The sequence below is a fragment of the Dunckerocampus dactyliophorus genome, chromosome 7, assembly GCF_027744805.1.
Source record: "Dunckerocampus dactyliophorus isolate RoL2022-P2 chromosome 7, RoL_Ddac_1.1, whole genome shotgun sequence".
NCBI classification, from domain to species: domain Eukaryota; kingdom Metazoa; phylum Chordata; class Actinopteri; order Syngnathiformes; family Syngnathidae; genus Dunckerocampus; species Dunckerocampus dactyliophorus.
Window position 1 is genome coordinate 722,956 of NC_072825.1, and position 22,167 is coordinate 745,122.

Below are 22,167 nucleotides of genomic sequence, written 5' to 3' on the forward strand. Positions count from 1 at the left end.
CTCAAACGAGTAACACATTTGCATCATAAAAACACCTCATTGAAAAATATCAGACCTCACAAACCACTCGGCGTTATTTGTCTCCCGCCGTATCCCCCCCCCCGATCACATACACACGAGTGAAGAACAGTGCAAAATCCCCCCCCCAAAAGTGCACTTTTCCTTTCAATAGAATTCAGAAGGTCCCATCCTTTTCGATAGTTGTTTTCATTTTCTCTAACTCCCCCCCCCCACAATACATTACAATACAACAACACATTGACAGCAGGTTTTAAAAAGTAAACTTTTATTTTCGATACTTTCTTTGTTAGTTATAATGACAGAACTGGAATGCTGAAAGCTTTAAGATGAATCATTAAGGAGTTGTTTTGTGTACATTAGAATAATAATATACATTTCTAATAGGTACACTATTCCCTCTTTAGATATTTACATGTTTCCATGAATGTGTGCGTGTATACATATATATATATATATATATATATATATATATATATATATGGATATGGATATGGATATTTATATATATATTTAACAAAAACAGTCACAGAGAAAAGCAACCTTTCAAAGACAATAGAAGTTTCTCTGGCTAACTAACACTTCTCACCAAGTGATGACGTGTGGCCACTTATTGCTCTCGCTGGCGTCTAGTTTGAAGGTAAAGCTTCTGCTGAGTTATTAAAGTGCTCCTTGTGGCGTCATGCAAGTCTACAGAATGAACGTCAACATGACACCAGCCTCCGGAGCCACGTAAACACCCGATGACGATATCCCGTAAAGCACATCATGTAATGCACAGTGAACACGTACGCTACACCGACTGTGTTTAAAAACAAAAAAAGCAGCAGACTTTGGTGCAAGCTGAGAAAAGACAAAAGACGTTAAATCATGAAATGCACACGGTGAAACGCTGGTGAGACGCTCAAGTCCGTTTTTTTGAAAGGCTCTCATTAAAAAGAAAGGCAAAAACACCCACTTAAACTGTAAAGCACGCGATAAAAAGAGGCTAAGTATGGCTTCCGCTTCGAGTATCAAACATTGGCCTCCGAGGAGAATGTTTGCCTGCAAGGACGCACGCATTTGGTATGAAAACATTTTCATGAAATAAAACACTCTTTGGAAAAAGTGATGGAGCCATCGTCACCGCCTACACCCGAGGTTTTTTTGGGAGGTTTTCTTCCCACGGAAAAGGTGATGCTTCTCCTGCAATGCTTGCACAACACAACTCCATCAGGGCTGGGCTGTCAATCATTCAGCCACACTGACAAAGCAAAAGGCGGCAAACAATGAGAACAACTTGTCAAGTTACAGAAAAAAAAAAGCATAAAGTTGTGATATTGGAGTCAAAGAATTTGGGGATAAAGTTGTAATATGACAAACAGGAGGTGCTAAAGTTGCAAGAAAACATCGTAATCATGCAAAAAAAAAAAAAGTCAGAATATTCCCAGAAAGAAGTTGTAAGGAGGATTCACCCTGAAATGCACAGAGTGAACTCTCTTCCTGAAACATGGCGATACAGTATACTGATTATCCACTTCATTTTTCATTTATTGTGTGATTCAATCATTTATTTATTATTTTCTGGGCCTAGTCACGTGATCAGAAAAATGTCTGAAGGACAAAAATGATGTTGAACAAGGGCGTCGGGCGACACGAGATTGGGTCTACCAGAACGAGACGAGACAAGATTTTAACTTTTATGAAGTTACAATGAAAAAATAGAAAAACTATAAGACATATATATACTATAAGACGTATATTGCAATCTACTCATTTAATTTCTACGTTACACTCATCTGCACTGCCCTGCCGCCCCCCATCGAGGCTGTGTGACCGAAAAGAGGGCCCACCAGACACTAGGCGAGATGACAACTCCTGTCACGTTTTGATCTCACAAGATCTTGTGACACCCCTAGTCATTACATTCGGGGAAAAAAGTCGTCATTTTGAGGAGAAAGCCGTAACACGACAAGCAAAAAGTCAGAAGATTTTAAGAAAATGAAAAAAGAAAAAAGTTGCAATGGAAAGAATAAAGTAGTGCTATTATTAGAAGGTTGGAAATGGGTTTACTATGCCTAATATGTCTTATTTTCTCTTATTATGTCTACTATGTTGGGTAATAGGAGTGTAAAGGTGACTATAGGGGTGTTATTTCATTTGTAGAGGCCCCTAATAATGTTAAAAAACATATTTAGAAGGTTGGAAATGGGTTTACTATGCCCAATATGTCTTATTTTCTCTTATTATGTCTACTATATTGGGTAATAGGAGTGTAAAGGTGACTATAGGGGTGTTATTTCATTTGTAGAGGCCCCTAATAATGTTAAAAACCATATTTAGAAGGTTGAAAATGGGTTTACTATGCCCAATATGTCTTATTTTCTCTTATTATGTCTACTATATTGGGTGTCTACAGGGCTCTAATAATTGTAATTGTAATTGTATTTAGAAAGTCCTAAACAGGTTTTATTTTATTAATATTGAATCCAACTGTGAGGAAATTCACTCATCGCCGTGTGGAACCAATTAACCGCCATAAACAAGGGACAACTGTACAGTACACATACAGTAAATAAAGATTACACAAAATAATTGTAACATTACGAGAATGACAAGTTATTTTACGCAAAAGAATTTTTAATGTTACACCTTTTTTCTTGGAATATTCCTGGTTGTGTTGTTTCTGCTTGTAATATTCCCATTTCATGATTGTCAAATTCCATCTTTTTTCTGGTCAAATAAAAACTATTTCTTCCTGTGAAAGTTTCACATCATTCAGTGTTTTTTTCCTTTCCTTGCCAGTGAGGCGTTGATTTCCAAACCACTTTGTGTGTTAATGAAAGAGTAGATTAGAGAACATCTGCATGCTCACGTCGTCTTTAAAGGGCTGCTAAATACACCATTTCTCTTTCCACACAATTACTAGCCGCTTAGGCTGCATAGATACACATCCTGTTGCCAAACACGCCAAACGCCGCACAGGCAATGAGGAAATGTGTGTGTACACCTTTAAGACAGCGATGATTGTGACAAATCTAAAAGGTGGTGACTTTTAGACTTTTAAAGGGCAGCTACTTTGAACACCCAAATTGGTATTCAACGTGATGTGTGACATTCACACCGACGTTATTGTCTCGCTCTTCCACGCTTGACATTGACTCTCCACCTGCGCTGAAAATTGATTCAATTTAAAAGCAAAAAAAAAAAAAAAGAAAAGAAAAGAAAAGAAAAGCAAACCAAATCAAATAAGGAAAAGTGAGGAATTTGTCCCACACTGTACCTGCAGGCACTGGATGGTGAAACGTCCTCCATTGAAAGCAAGAAACTGAATGAATTAAATAAATAAAAAAAATAAAAAATAAAACAAGCACAAAAAATGCTACTAATAAAAAGATTTTTTTTTAAGTGAAAAATTTGTCCCACAATGCACCTGCGCGCATCAAGCGGTGAAATGTTCTCCATTAATTGAGGAGGAATTGAGTAAAAATAAAATAAAATAAAATTACTAGCAATTAAAAAAAGAAGAAATTGGTTGAAAAATAAATTAAAAAAAAGTAAAAAAATAAAACAAAAGAGTGAGGAATTTATCCTACACTGCACGTGCACACGTCAGATGATGCCAAGTCCTCCACGAAAAGTGAGGAATTGATTGAATTAAAAAAAAAAGTGAGAAAGTGATTTAGTTAAAAAAAAAAAAGGAAAAAATATATACATCAAAAAAATAAAGAAATCAGGAAAGTGAGGAATTTGTCCACGCGGCACCTGAAGGCATCAGATGGTGAAAAGTGAGAAATTGATTGAATAAACATAAATACAATTAAAAATGAAGACAATTCTAATAAAACCAAATGAATATTAGAAAAAGAAAAATGAGGAATTTGTCCCAACAAAACCAGGATGAGTGGAGAAAGCTCATCAACGGCGGAGCAAAGCAAAGCGCTGCTGTGAAAAAAGCACCCAAGGACGTAAAATAAGGCAAACCCGTCCACCAGGAGACTCTTTGCACAGTTTCAAGTGACACAAGCAGAAGGTTGTTTTTTTTGGGAGCATAAGACCAGCATGTCAAAATGCTAACAGTCCCTTTGGTAATGCATAGTTCTGTCCTGAATGTCCAGCAGCCGCCATCGCGTCTCACCGCTAGAAAGCAAAGAGCGATGACAACTGAGGGCTGGGTTGGTTTTTGTTTTTGTTTTACCCCCACCTCACAGTTTAGGCTGAGCCCCCTCCGGTCTGACCAAAGGGGGGCTGCACACACACCTCATTTTCACACGCGCTCTGCCGCATTTAAGGCAGGAAGGGTTCGTCTTCGTCCTCGTCTTCGTGTGGACCCGGGTCACTCAGGCACCTCATCAGCTTCTCTCTGGTGTCGGTGCCCGCGTGGCCCCCCTGGCGGGACTCGTTGGGCCCGGTGGGCGGCTTCATCATAAGTCCTCCGTCCTCCTCCTCTTCTTCCCGCACCCCTCCCTGGCCCGCCCGCTGGAACTCGTCCATCATGTTGACAGAGTCGGGCGACTGGGGTGAGGCCAGGTCCACCTGGATGGTGGGGACGCTGCCCAATGCCGGCTTCACGCTGTAGGCTTGAGGGTCTGCAGGGGGCGCAGGGGTGCTGCATCAGTAAATACACTTGGAGATGGGGGAGGGGGCACATATCATGGCCACATGCTACTTTCTCATGCTGTGGTATTTGATATTTGAGGATGGCAAGTATGACATGCCACATTTCGTTCAATTAAAAAAAACTATAAAACATTTTACAAAAATACATGTGTATATTTTCAGATGGTTTCTTTATTTCTTTTATATTGTATTGTGACTATTTGCTTTAATTCTTTTGCTTTCTTTTTATGAATTAAGAAAATACATGAAAAATACATGAAATAAAAATAGAAATATTCTGAACTCTATTTCCAGATCAATGAGCTTTTGTTTTCAAAATCAGCCCATTCTAAAAATATCATTTAACAAGAACTCCATCCATCCATCCATCAATCCAGCCATTTTCTTCCACTTATCCGAGGTGGGGGTTGTCACGGGGGCAGGGAAGCCCAGACTTTCCTCTCCCCGGCTACTTCATCCAGCTCCTCCCGGTGGATTCTGAGGCGTTCCCATGCCAGTTGAGAGACATAGCATCTCCAACATGTCCTGGGTCTTCCCCGAGGCCTCCTACTGGTCCGACGTGCCCTGAACTCCTCCCCAGGGAGGCGTCCTGACCAGATGCCCGAACCACCTCATCTGGCTCCTCTACATGCGGAGGAGCAGTGCTTCTACTCTGAGGTTCTCCCGGATGACAGAGCTTCTCACCTTATCTGTAAGGGAGAGCCCAGCTACCCTACGGAGAAAACTCATTTGGGCCGCTTGTACCCGCCATCTTGTCCTTTCGGTCATGACCATGGGTGAGGGTAGGAACGTTGATCCACCACTAAATTGAGAGCTTTTCCTTTCGGCTCAGCTCCCTCTTCACCACAACGGACCCATGCAGAGTCCGCATCACTGTAGACACCGCACCAATCTGCCTGTTGATCTTGTGTTCCATTCTTCCCTCACTCGTGAACAAGACCCCGAGGTACTTCAACTCCTCCACTTGGGGCAGGATCTCATCCCCGACCTGGAGATGAACCATGGACTCGGACTTGGAGCTGCTGATTCTCAGCCCGGTGAGAGTCGAAGGTCACAGCTGGATGAAGCCAGCAGGACCACATCATCTGCAAAAAGCAGAGACCCAATCCTGCAGCCACCAAACCGGAACCCCTCAACGTCCTGGCTGCGCCTACAAATTCTGTCCATAAAAATAATGAACAGAATGGGTGACAAAGGGCAGCCCTGGCGGAGTCCAACCCGACTTATTGCCGGCAATGCGAACCAAACTCTGACAGCGGTCATACAAGGAATGAACCGCCTGAATTAGGTGGTCTGGTACCCCATACTCCCAGAGTACTCCCCACAGAATCCCTGGAGGAACACGGTCCAATGCCTTCTCCAAGTCCACAAAACACATGTGGACTGGTTGGGCAAACTCCCATGGACCCTCAAGGACCCTGCTGAGCGTGTACAGGTGGTCCTCAGTCCCACCACCAGGACCAAAACCACACTGCTCCTCCTGAATCCGAGATTCAACTATCGGGCGGATCCTCCTCTCCAGAACCCCTGAACAGACCTTACCAGGAAGGCTGAGAAGTATGATTCCACGATATGTGGAACATACCCTCCAGTCCCCCTTCTTAAAAAGGGGGACCACCACCCCGGTCTACAAGAAAACTATGGAAACACCCAAACCAATAACAGCAAAAATTGAACAAAATTAGCAGTAATTTTACTAACAAAACCACAAATAAATTTGTAACAAACATTTGAAGAAAAGCCCCAGCAGAAATGGAAAGAACAGCTGCAATTTTCTGTGAATAAAATCAAAATATTACGAGAAAAAAAGTCATAACGAGAACAAAAGTTGCAATTTTACGAGAGTAAACTAGTAGTGTTATGAGGACAAATTATGTCATTTTAGTAGCATAGAGCTGAAATACACTGCTCAAAAATAAAGAGAACACTAAAATAAGACATCCTAGATCTGAATTCATGAAATATTCTTATTAAATACTTTTGTCTTTACATAGTTGAATGTGCTGGCAACAAAATCACACAAAAATGATCAACTGAAATGAAATGTATTAACCCATGGAGGTCTGGGTTTGGAGTCACGCTCAAAACTGAAGTGGAAAAACACACAGCTGTTGTCTGTTCCATTTGCTCAACAGATTGTCAAAATTATTGCAAATCTGTGTTGCTTCCTCAGTGGACAATTTGAATAACGGCACAACACTTTTGGCTGAGTGTCAATTGAGTGTTCCCCTTTATTTTTGAACAGTGTTTTAAAGCAAAGGAACAAAAAAATGAAGTTGTCATTTTTGGAAAATTTGAAAATCTTAACATTATGGGGAAAAAAAGTCATAATATTGTGGGAATAATAAAAATATTATAAGAAAGAAAGTCATAATAGTACGGGAATAATTCTGGAAATAAAATCCTAAATAGTGTGGGAATAATTATGGAATAAAGTCACAATATTATGGGAATAAAGTAATATTATGGGAATAATTATGGGAATAAAATCACAATATTATGGGAATAAAGTCACAATATTATAAAAAATAAAGCCATAATATTATGGGAATAATTCTGGGAAGAAAACCATAATATTTTGGGAATAATTATGGAATAAAGTCACAATATTACGGGAATAAAGTCATAATATTATGGGAATAAAATCACAATATTATGGGAATAATAAAAATATTATGGGAAGAAAGCCAATAGTATGGGAATAAAGTCATAATATTATGGGAATAAAATAATAATGTTATGGGAATAAAATCATAATATTATGGTAATACTGAAAATATTATGGGAATGCAGTCAAAGTATTCTGGGAACAAAGCCATAATATGGGAATAAAATCACAATATTATGCGAATAAAGTCATAATATTAAAGGGAATAATAAAAATATTGTGGGGCGAAAGTCATAATATGACAATAAGAAAATTAAGATTGTTTAAGAAGAAGGTTGAAATATTTGGAACATTTAAAAGAAACAAACAAAAAAAACACTATCATCATCACAAACACTAACCTGCCCCCTCCCGAACCAAACATGTAAAAATAGTGAAAGTTGGCAAAAGAACTCCTCTTACGGAGTGTGAATGGAAGCTAGCCGGGTTAGCTTAGTTTAGCAGCTGTGTGTGTGTGTGTGTGTGTGTGAGACGTGAGTGCGTTCACACCTTGATGGGTTTTACCACTTTAATGTAAGCTAAGCCAGTGTTTTACTCTGCTCGATGACTTTGTGCAGGTTCAGACTGAAAAAGACCACACTCACCATGTCTTAACTGTAAACTCACATTCTCAACACACACACAACACGCTTCCAGCCTTCAAAATAAGAGTGCTGTTTGCCACATCCTGTCGAATTGTGTAAACAAAATAAGAGTTTCAAAAGAAATATCTTACACGAACTCATTAAATACCAAAGACGTATTCATGTTTATATAAACCCCAACACCCGATCCCAAAGACCTATACCCAGTTGTAGCGCCACCTGTTGCTGATGTGCACGGGACAGGCAGGTTACACAGGGTTAGCGTTAACGCCACTACGCTGCTTACAAACAAGAAACTCATTTGTGTTTGTAAAAATACACGTGCACTTGGGAAGGTACACACGGTTGTACCAACATGTTACGCACAAGCACACACACGCGTACGCGTGCGCACACACACACACACACACACACACACACACACACACACACACACACACACACACAGAGTCAAGCGCGGCTGCACACGCTGTCTGACCTTGACAAAGATGACCTGTGAGTATTCCATGACGGTATAAGGAGGAGCACGTCATGCATGTTAGTGCTGTGGATATGGAGACTAGTTGGGGGGGTGGGGTTATGGTCTGTCCTCTGACCACATACCTGGACAGATTGTATCTCCTTTCTGCTGCTGCTGCTGCTGCTTCTGAGCAGGTTTGAAATCACTTTGTCTGCCTAAAATGAGACCACACTCGGGTTTACATGCCGGCCGCCACGTGCAAACATATTTCCAACGGTTGGGGGTGGGGGGAGGATATCTTGCTGTGGAATATACTAGTAATGTGGCAGCGGTGGTGGGGACTATTGTTATTATTATTATTATAATCATCATTATTACGGCTACGAAGAAACCAACAGAAGGTGTGTGTGATGACTTCCTGCATTCCCTCCTCCCATTTTTGCACACGGCAGTAAAAAGAAGCGCTTGCACTGTGCGTTGAGGCGTTGAGGCATTGAGGCAGAGACGGAAGTGTTTACCTGAGGCCAGTCTGGCTCTGCACATGGTGGGCGAGTCGGGGAGAGGAGCAGGCACGGTCAGGTAGTTATTCATGTCATGTAGCTGCGATAGAAGACACAATAGCAGATTATAAACTTCTCCATCTTATTACAGCATGTATACGAGAGACACAAAATACTTTTTACCCCCAAACTGATGCTGACAACTTGACAGTGTATGCAGGAGTGTGGCCACCAAGTCACATTTTGCTCGGAAGTACAGACCGTGGCCGGGGGCGGACTTGCCGTTAGGCAAACATTGCCTAGGGCACCGAGATTTCCAGTACAAAGTATTATTGTTTCAGGTGTAATTTGGACCGCCCCCCCCCACTTCTCATGTAATGCACACACTATTTCAGGAAGACGGCAGCAAAAACAAACATGTTGGCGCGGTTTGGAGAAAAATGAAGCGGAGCTACGCTAGTGGGGCCAAGAAGGGGAGAAGGCGAGAGGAAAAAAGAACAGTTTTTGTCAAAGCTGCCAAAAGGCGTCAACCTTTTTCACAACAAAGGTAGACACACAAGCGCTGCTGCCAGCGTCTGCCGAGGAGAATGCAGTAGTTGTAGAGTGACACAGCGGTAAATTATATTAAATGCTGCTTTTCTCATAAATGCCAGTAAAAGCGCTGAGATGATTGACTTGTTTGGTAATAATAACCCCCCAGGAGGACTTTAAGGACTTTATCTAGCTCAGGACATTGGAGAATGTTGTCATATTAACACTTGTTAGTAAATAAATTGTCAGCGCAGTACAAAGATGTGGAGAGCCCCAATGACTGGGTTTGCCATGGGGCCCCCAAAATGACTAACTACACCCCTGACCAGGGCTCAAAGTGGTTTAATAGCCAGTATCTTCAACGATGGTAAAGGCCTGGTGGTCCAGTGCTGTTAGCTTTGTGGCGTTTTCGTAGGCTTTTAAAACACAGTCGTAGCGATGCTGGCGTTTCAGGTGGCCTGGATGACGTTGACGTTTTTGTTCCTCCTGGTGAAATGTTTGCAGAACATCCGGTGCAAATAAAAAACGTCCCACGCGGTCGACGCCATGATTGTTTATCTTTTAGCTCAGGGGAGGAGGTGAGGAGGTCACAAAAAAGGAGCGCTTGATTTGCTCACTTTAGCCGAGTAACACACACCACAGTACGGGTAACCTTGCCTCATTTCGGAGCTATTTTTTTGTGTTATCGGATTTGTCGTAATGACATCATGATGCCTCATATCAGACCAATAATTATGGTCGCCCTTAATGATGAATAAACATTGCTGAGCAGGTGAATGAAGGTGCTCACTAAAAGAAGAGTCCACCTTCGTTAAAGAGGGAACATCTGATGGCTTCCGTACCTTCTTCTCCAACGCGATCATCTTTTCCTTCTTGAGGAGGAAGTCGCCAAAGTTGTCCTCGTACGGGTCGGCCACCAGGGTGTGCCGGTTGTAGGAGCGCAGCTGCCAGCGGCAAAAGGGAGGAATGAAGGCAATTTAGTGGCTGCTGAGGTCTTAAAAAACAACATTGTGCTGCTAAGCGCTTTGTGTAATTACAGCCTGCAGGAATCTTCAGTCTTTGGGGCGATAAAGAGCCAATAAGCACAACAATCAGTCTTATTACTGCAGCGAGTGTGTGTGTGTGTGTGTGTGTGTGTCACCCGCTGCCGTGTCCTCTGAAGGTTGCTCCTGAGGATTTTCCGGATCTCCTCCTCTCGGCTCTTGGACAGCTGAGGCAGGGCCCGCTCTAGGGGTTTGGCAGGGGGTGGCTTCTTGGGCTGGATGTTTCTAAAGGGTGCAGAACAAGATAAACCAGAGTACCGAAAAATGTTGCAATTTCATGACAATAAACTTGAGGAAAGATGACACCATTTGAGTAGCGCAGAGTTGAAACATTCAAGAAAAAATATAACATTTTTAAAAGTTGTATTATCATGCAAAGCAAAACAAAATAAAGTTGTCAATAAAGTTGGGGAAAAAGTTATAATATTGTGGAAATATAGGCCAAATTTTCCACCACGACCCCAAATTTTCCAAGAAGTTGAAATAGTTGGTAAATTAAAAAATGAAACAACAGAAATGGAAAAAAAAGAAAGTCAAAATATGAAAAGAGAAAAGTATCATTGTATTTTAAACATTTTAAAGTCATAGTATGAAAAAGCAAACAAAATATATTTGTCATTTTTTTAAAATTAGTCTGGGGAAAAAGTTACAATATTATGGGAATAAAGTCATAATATTACAAGACGAAAATGTATGAATAGTATTTAAGAAGAACGGCCAAATATTTGGAAAATACAAAAAACGTATTGCTATTAATATTGCTATTTTTATTTTTAAAAAAAGTTGTAATATGATGCAAAACAAACAAAAGTAAATAAAGTTGTCATTTTTGGAAAATTATGTTGCAGAAAAAGTTATAATGTCATGGAAATAAAATTATAATATTCTGGAAATAAAGTTATAATATTTTATGGGAATAAAGTCCAAATTTTCCAAGAAAAAAGTTGAAATAGTTGGGAAAAAAAACAAACCAAAAAAACCCAGCACAAATGAAAACAACAATATTATGAGAATAAAGTGAAAATATTAAGAGAAAGAAGTGGTATTCTAAAAGGGAAAAAAATAAATATATATATTTTAAAAGTTATAATATGGAAAAAAAAAATAACAGAGTACTCATTTTTGGAAAATGAGGCTGGGGAAAAAGCTCTAACATTATGGAAATAAAATAATATTATGAGAACAAAACAAATATTATTTGAGAAGAAATATTAGGAAAATGCAAAAAAAACCCACAACAGCAAAAACTGGGAAAAAAGAGGAAAGAATGGTGTTGACATGAATAATTAAGGTTTTTCTTGAAATACAGTACAGGCCAAAAGCTTGGACACACAACACAACTGATGGTCCTACCCCCCCCATTAAGAAGGACAGAAATTGCACTAAGCAACCCTGACAAGGCACACCTGTGAAGTGAAAGCCATTTCAGGTGACTCCAGGTACCTCATGAAGCTCATGGAGAGAACACCAAGGCTATCATAAAAGCAAAGGGTGGCTACTTTGAGGAATCTCAAATATGAGACATATTTACAGTCATTTCACACTTTTTTGTGAAGTACATCATTCATAGCTTCCTCGTCAACATTGTCCAAAAGAATGTGGAGTATTTTAGTGTTTTTAACAGAGGTCAACTTATTTGTACACTTGGAGGACAGTTCAAGTGTTAATAAAGTTTGTTTTAGTTCTTTTAATGGCACAGTTTCACCATGGAACAGATCATTTCTATTTCAACGTTTCCTAAGCAAATGATGCCATGACTGTCCCTGCCACCATAAAACACGTCTTTGCACTCACTGCATGGAAACGGTGGAGGGCACGGCCGATGGCAGCTTGACTCCGCCTCCGCTCTCCACCAGCTCGATGGCGTGCTTGAACTCCAGCTTGTGGTAGAAGGCGATGAGCTGCGGCTCCTTGGAGCGCTCGCCGGCGATCAGGCACTTCTTCACGTACTTTTTGTTGAAGCGGTTCAGTCTGGGGGTGGGGGGTGGGGTGAAAGAGGTGCGGCTTTAAGTACGACGTAATGTGATGATAGCTTGTCATGCATATCAAACACGTGGAACGCGTACTTGTCCTTCCAGTGGTGATGCCCGTAATGCCCACAGATGTCCTCAATGCCAGTCAGGAGGTGGTCAAGGAACTGGGTGTGGGAGGGGGGGAGAATGTTCTTTATTGCCTTCTCATCCACAAAAGAATGAACTGACAAGGCGAGGCAAATATTAACAGGAGTGTGTTGACTCTGTATGCTTTATAAAGCGCCTGACCACTGACTCACAACACGCACGCCTGCTGCCCTGCCGTCAGCTGACAAAGGCTGCAGATAACAGGCGGTCGCTATGGTAACACATTGCTTAATGACGGTCACAAGCCAAGGAGAGACCTCTCTCTCACAAATGTGTACTAGAAGTACCACCAAAGGGCCAGTAGGGGGAAGCTGAGGTCCATCTATCTATTTTCTACACTGATCATTTTGTTTGTTTCCCCTCATTAGGGTCAAGCTGGAGCCTATCCCAGCTGCCTTTGAGGGCGAGAGGTGGGTCACACCTTGGACTGCTGGCCAGCCAATCACAGGTCACACATCAACAATCAGTCACAGTCACATGTCGATCACACCTACGGACTGGTTAAACCAGGGGGTCCAAACGTTTTCCTCCAGCGAGGGCCACATGGTGCAACATGAAGGGATGCAACTTTTCCACATTGATATTTTGTATATAAAAGATGCTAAGAAGTTATCAGGAAGAAAGTGCACCTCAGCTTTGTCGCATAGAGTACAGTACGTGATGAAGCCTATTTTTAACAGCAACTTCACTCTTGCTTTCCTCATTTTATACATATTTCACATTTACTTAGAAATAAACTTCATACATTTTCTTTTGGTAATATTCTTACTTTATTCTTATAATATTTTGGCTTTATTCTCATAGTATGACTTTAAAAAAACATTTATTCTTTAATATTTCAACTCTATGCAAGTAAAATGACATTTGTTTTCCATGATTGCTTTGTTATTTCAACTTTTGTTATAAATAATCTCCATGCATTCTCTTTTCCTAATATTACGCCTGTATTCTCATTATCATTTTGACTTTATTCTCCTAATATAATTTTTTTTCTCCAACTTGTCAAAAATAAGAAACTGTTTCTCATAATATTATGACTTTGCTTTTTTAATTTTATATTTCAAATCAATTTAAATTTTCCAAATATTTCAACTTGTTTTACATTTTATTTTCATAATATTATGCCTTTTTCCTGTAAAAACTTCTTCCCCAACCTAATTTTCTTTAATATTTCAACTTTATTTACACATAAAATCTTCATAAATTTTCTTTTTGTAATATTATAACTTTTTCTCCAACTTAATTTTTCAAAAGTCAGACATTACTGTTTTTCATACACTTATGGCTTTTAAGAAAATATATTTTTTAAATGTATCTTTCACAGTTCAACTCAATTTTTCCAAATATTTCAACTTTCTTCTTAAATAATCTTCGTACATTTTCTTTTCGTAACATTATGACTTATTTCCTGTCATATTATCATTTCTTCCCTAACCTCATTTTCCAAAAATGACAACTGTATTTATTTTTGTCTGTTTAATGTAATATTACGTCTTTAAAATGTATTTTTTCGTTAACATGCTACAAAAAATGACATGATTTTTCTCGTATTACAAGTTTATTCTTGTAAAATTGCACCTTTTCTTCTCCTTAGAAAACAACTTTTCCCTCTTAATATTTTGACTTTATTCTCGTCAAATTGTACCTGTTTTTTTCCCCCCAAAAAACAGGCTCGGGCGGCAAAAGGCCCCTGGGCTGCAGTGTGGACACCCCTGATTTACACTACTGTATATAATGAACATAACATGCATGTTTGTGCTGGAGGGATTCTACATTTAAAAAGACATAGAATGCAATTATAAAGCAAACAAACACACCTGGGTGTGGATCTCCTCATTAATGGAGCGCTTGGCCTCTTGCTTCTTCTTCACGGCAAGCAGGTCCACCAGAGGCTTGATGGTCATGCCCTGCAGGAAGGACCCAAAAGCGCCTTGCAGCAATTACATCATCATCATCATCATCCACAAACATGCTTGTCCTCCAGCTCAAAAGCATCCAAGGAAAGCAAAGTCACAGATGTTCTTCCAGCTGCTCTCCCGTCCTCACAGCAGAACTCGCTTCATTCCTACCTGCACAAAGACGGTGAAGAAGATGACGGTGATGATGGCGGTGAGGAACATGTTCCTCAAGGGGAAGTGTTCCTTTTCCAGCAGGAAGCCGAGCGAGAAGGCGATGGCGCCTCGCAGGCCGCCGTAGGCCACGATGAACTGGTCCTTGGTGGTCAGCTTGACAATGCGGAACTTGTTGATGATGTACGTCAGGCCCACCACGCCTGAGACAACAGTCAGACAAAACAAAACTTGAGCACAAGAAAACTGCAAAAACACATTTTATCCAAGAGGAGACTGAGGGCAGCAAGACAGCGGAGCCTTGCAGCAGACTGGAGACGAGATGGTGGAGGATGACACCGCAGAGTCCGCAGCTAAGGCGTTCAGCAAACAGAATAAGCCAACATTAGCATGTGTGTTTTTTTATTGTCATTTCACTCATGAGCTCGTCATCCCTATCACCTCCGCATGCTTGGGACTCCACTGGCAAAACCTGCTACTACTCCTAGTACCCGCAAGGTACTATGCAGTGTCAAAGAATATACAGTTATGCCTTCTTTATTACGCTTGAGACCAGAGGGGACTTTCCAACAAGTGGGATTCATTATTTAGAAATTGTTTATAAGTAAATTATAAAAATAAGACATTTAAGACAAAGAAAACCTGTTTACGACCTTCCAAGACACTGTTTAACCAGCCATATTACACGCACTGTTTAACCAGTCACATAACACGCACTGTTTAACTAGTCACATTACACGCACTGTTTAACTAGTTTAACCAGCCATATTACACGCACTGTTTAACCAGTCACATTACACGCACTGTTTAACTAGTTTAACCAGCCATATTACACGCACTGTTTAACCAGCCATATTACACGCACTGTTTAACCAGTCACATAACACGCACTGTTTAACTAGTCACATTACACGCACTGTTTAACTAGTTTAACCAGCCATATTACACGCACTGTTTAACTAGTCACATTACACACACTGCGTCTGTGTAGGCTCTCAGTCGTACAGGAGTTGTCCATCGAGGGAAAGGCTTCTTGAGACGTCATCTGTACTTCTGTGAAGAAGGTGTCGTACACCTTCGAAGGTTCGACACAGTACAGTACAGATGACGTCTCAAGAAGCCTTTCCCTCGATTACACACACTGTTTAACTAGTCACATTACACACACTGTTTAACTAGTCATGTTACACGCACTGTTTAACTAGTCACATTATACACACAGTTTAACTAGTCACGTTACACACACAGTTTAACTAGTCACGTTACACACACTGTTTAACTAGTCACGTTACACGCACTGTTTAACTAGTCACGTTACACGCACTGTTTAACAAGTCATGTTACACGCACTGTTTAACAAGTCATGTTACATGCACTGTTTAACAAGTCATGTTACATGCACTGTTCAGCACTCGTTTAATCAAAGTTAAAAAAAAATCTTACAGTGTACTAAATATCCCCCGTTGCGGCAGGTGCGACCTATATATGTACAGTGTTCCCTCGCTACATAGCGGCTCACCTTTCGCGGAGTCGCTCTTTTGCGGATTTCTTAAAGTGCAATTTTGCACATCTTTTTTCTAACAGCGTATGAACGTGCATTGTGGTGTATTATGGGCGCCACACACGGGAGGCGACATCGCCTCCACTCCATTCATTTTCAAATAGAACCTGCCCAATAGGCCAATTATCCCGTGTCACCGTCCGGCCAAGCGACACACATAATTTGTGCGTGTGAAAGTGCATGGTTTCGTATGTGATGGCGATAAATTTCGCTCATTGTTTTTGTTTGTCGCCTCCCATGTGTGAAGCCCATTAGCGTGAGCTAGCGGTACTCTGTTGCATGCATGTTATTGTATTTACTACTGCTACCAGTAGAGGGGGGTTTATACTCATGTGAGAGTTGAAGACATGTCCATTTCCTCTCAGTACATACTGTATACAGCCACAACAGTCCTGATTGGCTAAAGGAGAACCCGCCCATTGTGTTCTGCGTTGTGATTGGCTGTAGACCAGTGGTCCCCAACCTTGTTGAGACTAAGGTCCCTGGTGTTGGAGACAGAAATGTGATAAAATGTTATTGCTTGTCCTAGGATAAAGTAGAAAGTGTATGGAGAGGGGTTTAGAACATACTTACTCATTGTACAAAAATATAGTTGGCTACTTCGCGGATTTCACTTATTGCTCACTATTTTGGGAACACAGTACATATCTTTTTTTCTCTTTCAATTTAGCGGGTGCGGCTTACATGCCGGTACACTCTATAGTCCGGAAATGAGGGTATTTCCTCCCGCTCCTAATGAGTATTTCCATCAGAATCTAGGAGAATGAAAAGCGGCCACCATGTAATGACACATGATGCAACACGCCTCATCACGCTTTCACACTCCGCCTCTACGGCAAAGCCCTCCGATCTTTCACAAAGGGAAGTGAGACAGCTGGGCAACGCTTCCTGTCACACATTGAGACTTGTGTTGTGCAATGAGGCCTATTGGCGACTCATTGTCTCACTCGCTGAAAAAAAATGGACACTCCTGATGGTTAGCGATGGGTCCTGGAGCTAAATGCTAACAACACCTTCTGGCTCTCCTGGTCTTCATGCAACCAAAAAACATATGAGAAGAGCGTGGGGGTGGACTGACCTATGACCCGCGCCACCAGGCACAGGATGATGGTGACGGTGACAAAGGTCCAGTTCCAGTTGTGCTTGCCATCCACCGTGGCCACGCCGAGGAAGATGAAGATCAGTGTCTCGCTCACGCTGCTCCACATCTTCAGGAAGTACTTGATGGTGGTGTGCGACTTGTGGGATATGTTGGCCTCCACGTACGGTCGCATCACCGCCCCGCACGCTATCAACCTGAGGGGAGAAGGCTCAGTATCACACCAGAGTATTTTCAAACTAGGTTTAATACGTATCACGGCTACACAATAGTGTATTGGAAGTCTGTTAGCTTTGATGCTGGAATGGTGTGTGTGTGTGTGTGTAGCTTTAATGCTAATGAGCTATGTGAGCTAGGCAGGGTGTGCACCTCCAGGAGGGACTTGTGCAAGTTAATGGATGCCATCCATCACACACACAACGTGGTAACATTAAGGAGTGGAGCGCGAGGGCACAACCGTGAGCAACACTAGCACAGCCGTGTGACGCTAAAATGCTAACATTACATTTCCCCAGTTCTGTGCCACCACGACTGCAACGTCTCTTTCGGACCTTGGCCTCCATGCTTAACACATCAGCACACGCCGTTGTTGCCATCACGTGGGCTCTATCCAGCAGCTGGGGCGGAATCTGGAATCGACTGCTAGTATCGGAGAGCCACTATTGGATATTTTCGATGCAGGCCGATAGTCATACAGTCTTTGTCTCGGTGGGTGGAGGCGGGGCGGCTAGCATGCACACAGAGTGCAGAAGAGTGTAACATAGTAGAAATTAGTAGACTGCAATATATTGTCAATTTTTTTTTTCATTGTACTTATCTCTTAAAATCCCGTCTCGTTCTCGTAGACCCAATCTCATTCATCAGCTCGCCTCGTGACACCCCTACCCATTCAATACCAAAGATGAAGTTATACTTTTTTTTTTTAAACCCGAACGCTCGCTCCCAAACACGTATTCATATGTTGTTGATGTTTTTCTGTACAAGGGACAAAAAGAGGTGATGACGCAAGTGCACAATAGAAGAGGGCACTTTTCAAGCAGTTTTAAGACATAAAAACGGCCACAAGGTGGCAGAAGTGTGTTTGATAAGAGCATCTTTTCCATGTGTTGACATGCCCGACGTGAGATAGCGTGGTGGAGAGGGTGGTAAGCAGGGCCTCTAAAATCATTGGCCACAATCTTCCCACATTAGCCTCACACTACAACACCAGAATTGCCAGGAAAGGCAAGAACATCACCTCCGACCCCACTCACCCAGCACACCATCTATTCACACTGCTACCATCAGGTAGAAGGTACCGGAGCATCACATGCAAAACCACACGTTCTAGGGACAGCACCTACCCACAAGCCATCCGCCACTTGAATATGCGCTAACACTTACTGGACTCCACCACCGACCTGCTACCTCTTCTGCCTATTTTGCAAGCTGTTACTCCAGCAACCATGCTCTTTACCACTGCACTTTTTTAATGTTCGTACACTGTTATTCCTGTCTTCTATGTGCTGTTTTTGACCCCTCCTTAGTTTTGTCTCTTGAGTTGTATTGTCGTGATTGTATTGTCAACTGCGAGCACACCAAATACATTCCTAGCAACTGTATACCCATAGTGTTGATATGGCTAATAAACTTGAAACTTGTGGGGGAGTGTAGCGTGCAGAAGGTTACGCACTGGAGGGAAATATTAACACACACACACGCACACACGGGTTAGTTCCAAATGTGAAAATTGTAAATAGTTGGTGTTATATTTGCAAATAAATTGTTATTTTGATGTTTTTTGTGTTGTTTATGTTGGTATAGTTGTTTAGATATGTGAGCTGTCACAAAAGCAAAAAATATTTGTGTCAAAGTGAAAGTTATGCTTGAAATGTATCTTTTCTCCCTTTTTTAGTCGGGAACTGATATTTTCCTGAAACATACCTCTGTTCTACTGCTGATCACTAAAGAACGCAAAAAGGTAGAAACTAACTTATTTTTCTGATGAAAGACGGGAGTCTAGTCTTTGTTTTGGTAGGTTCCATACAACACAATATTCTGTGTGCCTTGAAAGATTGGTCAAAAAATGTTCGCTACTGAAAAATGTCTGGGATTGAATGAGTTAATGTTACATTGTATGTGTACATGTCAAAAGGACACAATAGCTTATTGTCATATTTCAGCTCTTTCAGCTGGAAAACAACGGCAGTGGAGGGTTACACCACTGCTAGCGACAAGCACCATAATGAAGAGTTCTCTGCAGTTCTTGTATTGGGTCCTCCTGTGCGGGTGTCCCTAATGCTGTGGCCGGCACATGCACGGAGCCCCTAACGTCCTCTCTGATTTCTGTCAAATAGCCCAGCTGTTTCTGAGCATCTCTCACCAGATCAGACCTCTGTCTTGATCGCCCCTCATGCACGTCGTGTGACCTTGCTGGAATCCAGCAAGTCCATCTGGGCCGTAACTCAACCGAGCATGGTATATACTGTAAATTGCTAAAGTGCAATAAATGAGTCCCTTCAACTGACACTGAATTTATGGGTTTCTTAACGCTCTCCTGAGGTGTGGTTAGTGGGCGCTGTGCTCCTATCGATTTGCTGTCCAGCTCAGACCTGAGGATTCAGTGAGCAGGCAGACAGGAGGTGATGATATACACTTTGCATCAGGGCCGACTGATGCTTGGCTTCAAGGGCGATTGTTCCCAGCACATCAGAAACAGGACTCGTCACTTTGCTTCATCTGTTGTTGACCTGCAACAACTTATCAGTGTACATTCCCCGCTTCCTTTCCCAGCTAAGCCTCCCCGAGTATTAACGCCGAGGCAGGATGCCGAGCAGCTGCAAAGGCTTAATGGGGGGGAACCTTTGATGCACTTCATTTATTTTTGGCTCCCTGCTTTTGACAGAGAGGCGCTGCGTTGCCGTAGAATGGAACAGGGAAGTGGTTCGCAGACACGAAAGAGGCCGCAACGATGTCACGTGCTTGCATAAGCATTGTGGAAGTCGAGGAGGGTAACTGTCACCCTTAGAGCCTGAATATCTTCATGATAGTGGCATGTGGTCTTTGCACCACATCCTTCTCTTAAGTGCTGCTCCACTTTTTAACTTTTGGATGCTGTGCACTTCTCCTTAAAAGGACATTTTTTTCAACAAAAACAATAAATGTCTGCTAGGGGTGCTCCGATCGAGCAGGCACCGATCTCCATTGGCCGATCAACTCCGCCCCCATTGCAGCATCCAGCCTATAGCCACAGTCTCCCACCCACTTTCCCTTCACAAAGCCAAAACAAGCATGTCTGCCATGTGGCACCTGTCCTTGTGAGAGTGATAGCAGTCTTGCACCAGTCGGGCGGCGGCTAATTAGCCAAAACGCGGGACACGCGCCCGTGTGTGTGGCAGTCGGAGGTCTAAGGAGGACAGCCCGAAAAGTGGTTGGATTCGTCAGACCGGATGGCCGGCTGTCATCCGCGGTTATAGCAATTGTCATTACTATAACTTGCCTTTCGATATGAACTGTCTCTTCTCGGTCTCTGATTTTATCAAATAAATTTCCCCCCAAAAATGCGACTTATAGTTGTTTTTTTTTCCTCTTCATTGTGCTTTTTTGGCTTGTGCGACTTATACTCCCGAGCCACTTATAGTCTGGAAGATACGGTACTACTGTAGTCGCCCTCTCGGCAGCTCGAGGAACCTGCTGCATACCTCCTTCTGCACAGACTTCATAACGCCTCTGACCCGCCCTAAAGCCCCGGTCACACAGCCCGAACTTTGCTGTAGCGTTCCTGGAGCGGTGAAAAAAATTCATCCCTGCTTGTAACCGCGCACAAAATGGGAAAAAAATTGAAAACACGGGCGTTGTCCTAGTGCTGCACCGCAGAAGCCCGCGTTGCTTTAGTGTTGGTTTAGCGGTAGCGAACATTGGTTTAGCAGTGACGCGAGCGTCGATAGAGCAGCATTCTGCGCATGCGGGCTGGTGCATCCTCATGAAGGGCTGGAGGGCTCGTGTATCCTCATTCCTCAGCTCCACCATCAGCTCTGTCTCTCCTTGTTCTGTGGGTGGTGTAGAATAAGCAGCCCTAGTAACTCTTCACAACTTTAATCACAAGCTCTGCCGGGTTGCATTGTACAACTCAAACTTCCTTATTTTCTTCTCTCACTCACTCGCTCACTCACTCTACTGTTGGTCCCATTCGCAGTCCCACAGGGCCCTCTACTGGTCAACGTGTAACAGTATAATTATATGTAACTATGCAAACACAGCACTTCTCTCTCTTAACAGCTTGTTGCAATCTGTGGAGGTTCTGACTCTGCTGCTGGACTAGTGCACCAATCATAACAAGTCTCTCAGCATCCATGGTAGTAAAGTTTTACTGTAACTTTGAGCAAATTCGATATAACTGAGGTCTGCACTCAACGGTTATTCCAAATAGGCTCCTGGTCCATTTATCCCCATATTTATAGCCAAATTCTGGTCCCCCTCTGACACCTCCATGCCAACGCCAAACCAAAGTTCATCACTGCAATGGATCGCTGCCTCATCGCTGTTTCAACGCCTGACACCGTTCCAGCAATCCTGTATCCGCTCGTAAAACGCTTACAGCCGCTCCAACTAAGTTTGTGCAACGTTTAATCACCGCCCGGGCAAAGCTGGCGAAGCAGCAGTGGTCCAGCGTTCAAGATTTCTGCATTGGCGTAGCGGACCCAAGCGTCCACGAACTTGCGTCTCGCGTCAAACTTTGACTGGGCGTTGTTGGAGCGGTGATGAACTTTGCCGTAGCGGAATATTCCCCGCTCCTCACCACTGGCAATATTTTGTGCAGCTCAAAACTTTCAGAGCGGTAGGAGGGACCAACAGCGGTGGCCGAGCGCATACGGCATTGTCTTAACGGGGGCCAACTTCTATTAAACGGTGGTGCGCGGTTGCGAGCGGTGATGAA

General features: G+C 42.4%; 1 protein-coding gene across 2 annotated transcripts in view; it reads right to left on the reverse strand.

The window, feature by feature from the left end:
• Positions 1-271: 271 nt before the first annotated feature.
• The window catches only part of slc9a1a (solute carrier family 9 member A1a), a 45,313-nt gene continuing 23,417 nt past the window's right edge, over positions 272-22,167 (reverse strand). The window contains exons 5-14 of one of the 2 annotated variants that reach the window (XM_054781507.1): positions 17,232-17,449; positions 14,593-14,795; positions 14,341-14,430; positions 12,470-12,540; positions 12,198-12,374; positions 10,502-10,628; positions 10,203-10,304; positions 8,848-8,929; positions 8,473-8,544; positions 272-4,586 (exon numbers count right to left, since the gene is read on the reverse strand). In XM_054781507.1, coding sequence (XP_054637482.1) covers positions 4,285-4,586; positions 8,473-8,544; positions 8,848-8,929; positions 10,203-10,304; positions 10,502-10,628; positions 12,198-12,374; positions 12,470-12,540; positions 14,341-14,430; positions 14,593-14,795; positions 17,232-17,449 — 1,444 coding nt within the window. In that variant the 3' untranslated portion in view covers positions 272-4,284. The remainder of the gene's footprint in view (positions 4,587-8,472; positions 8,545-8,847; positions 8,930-10,202; positions 10,305-10,501; positions 10,629-12,197; positions 12,375-12,469; positions 12,541-14,340; positions 14,431-14,592; positions 14,796-17,231; positions 17,450-22,167) is intronic. The other variant, XM_054781508.1, reaches the window with a different exon arrangement.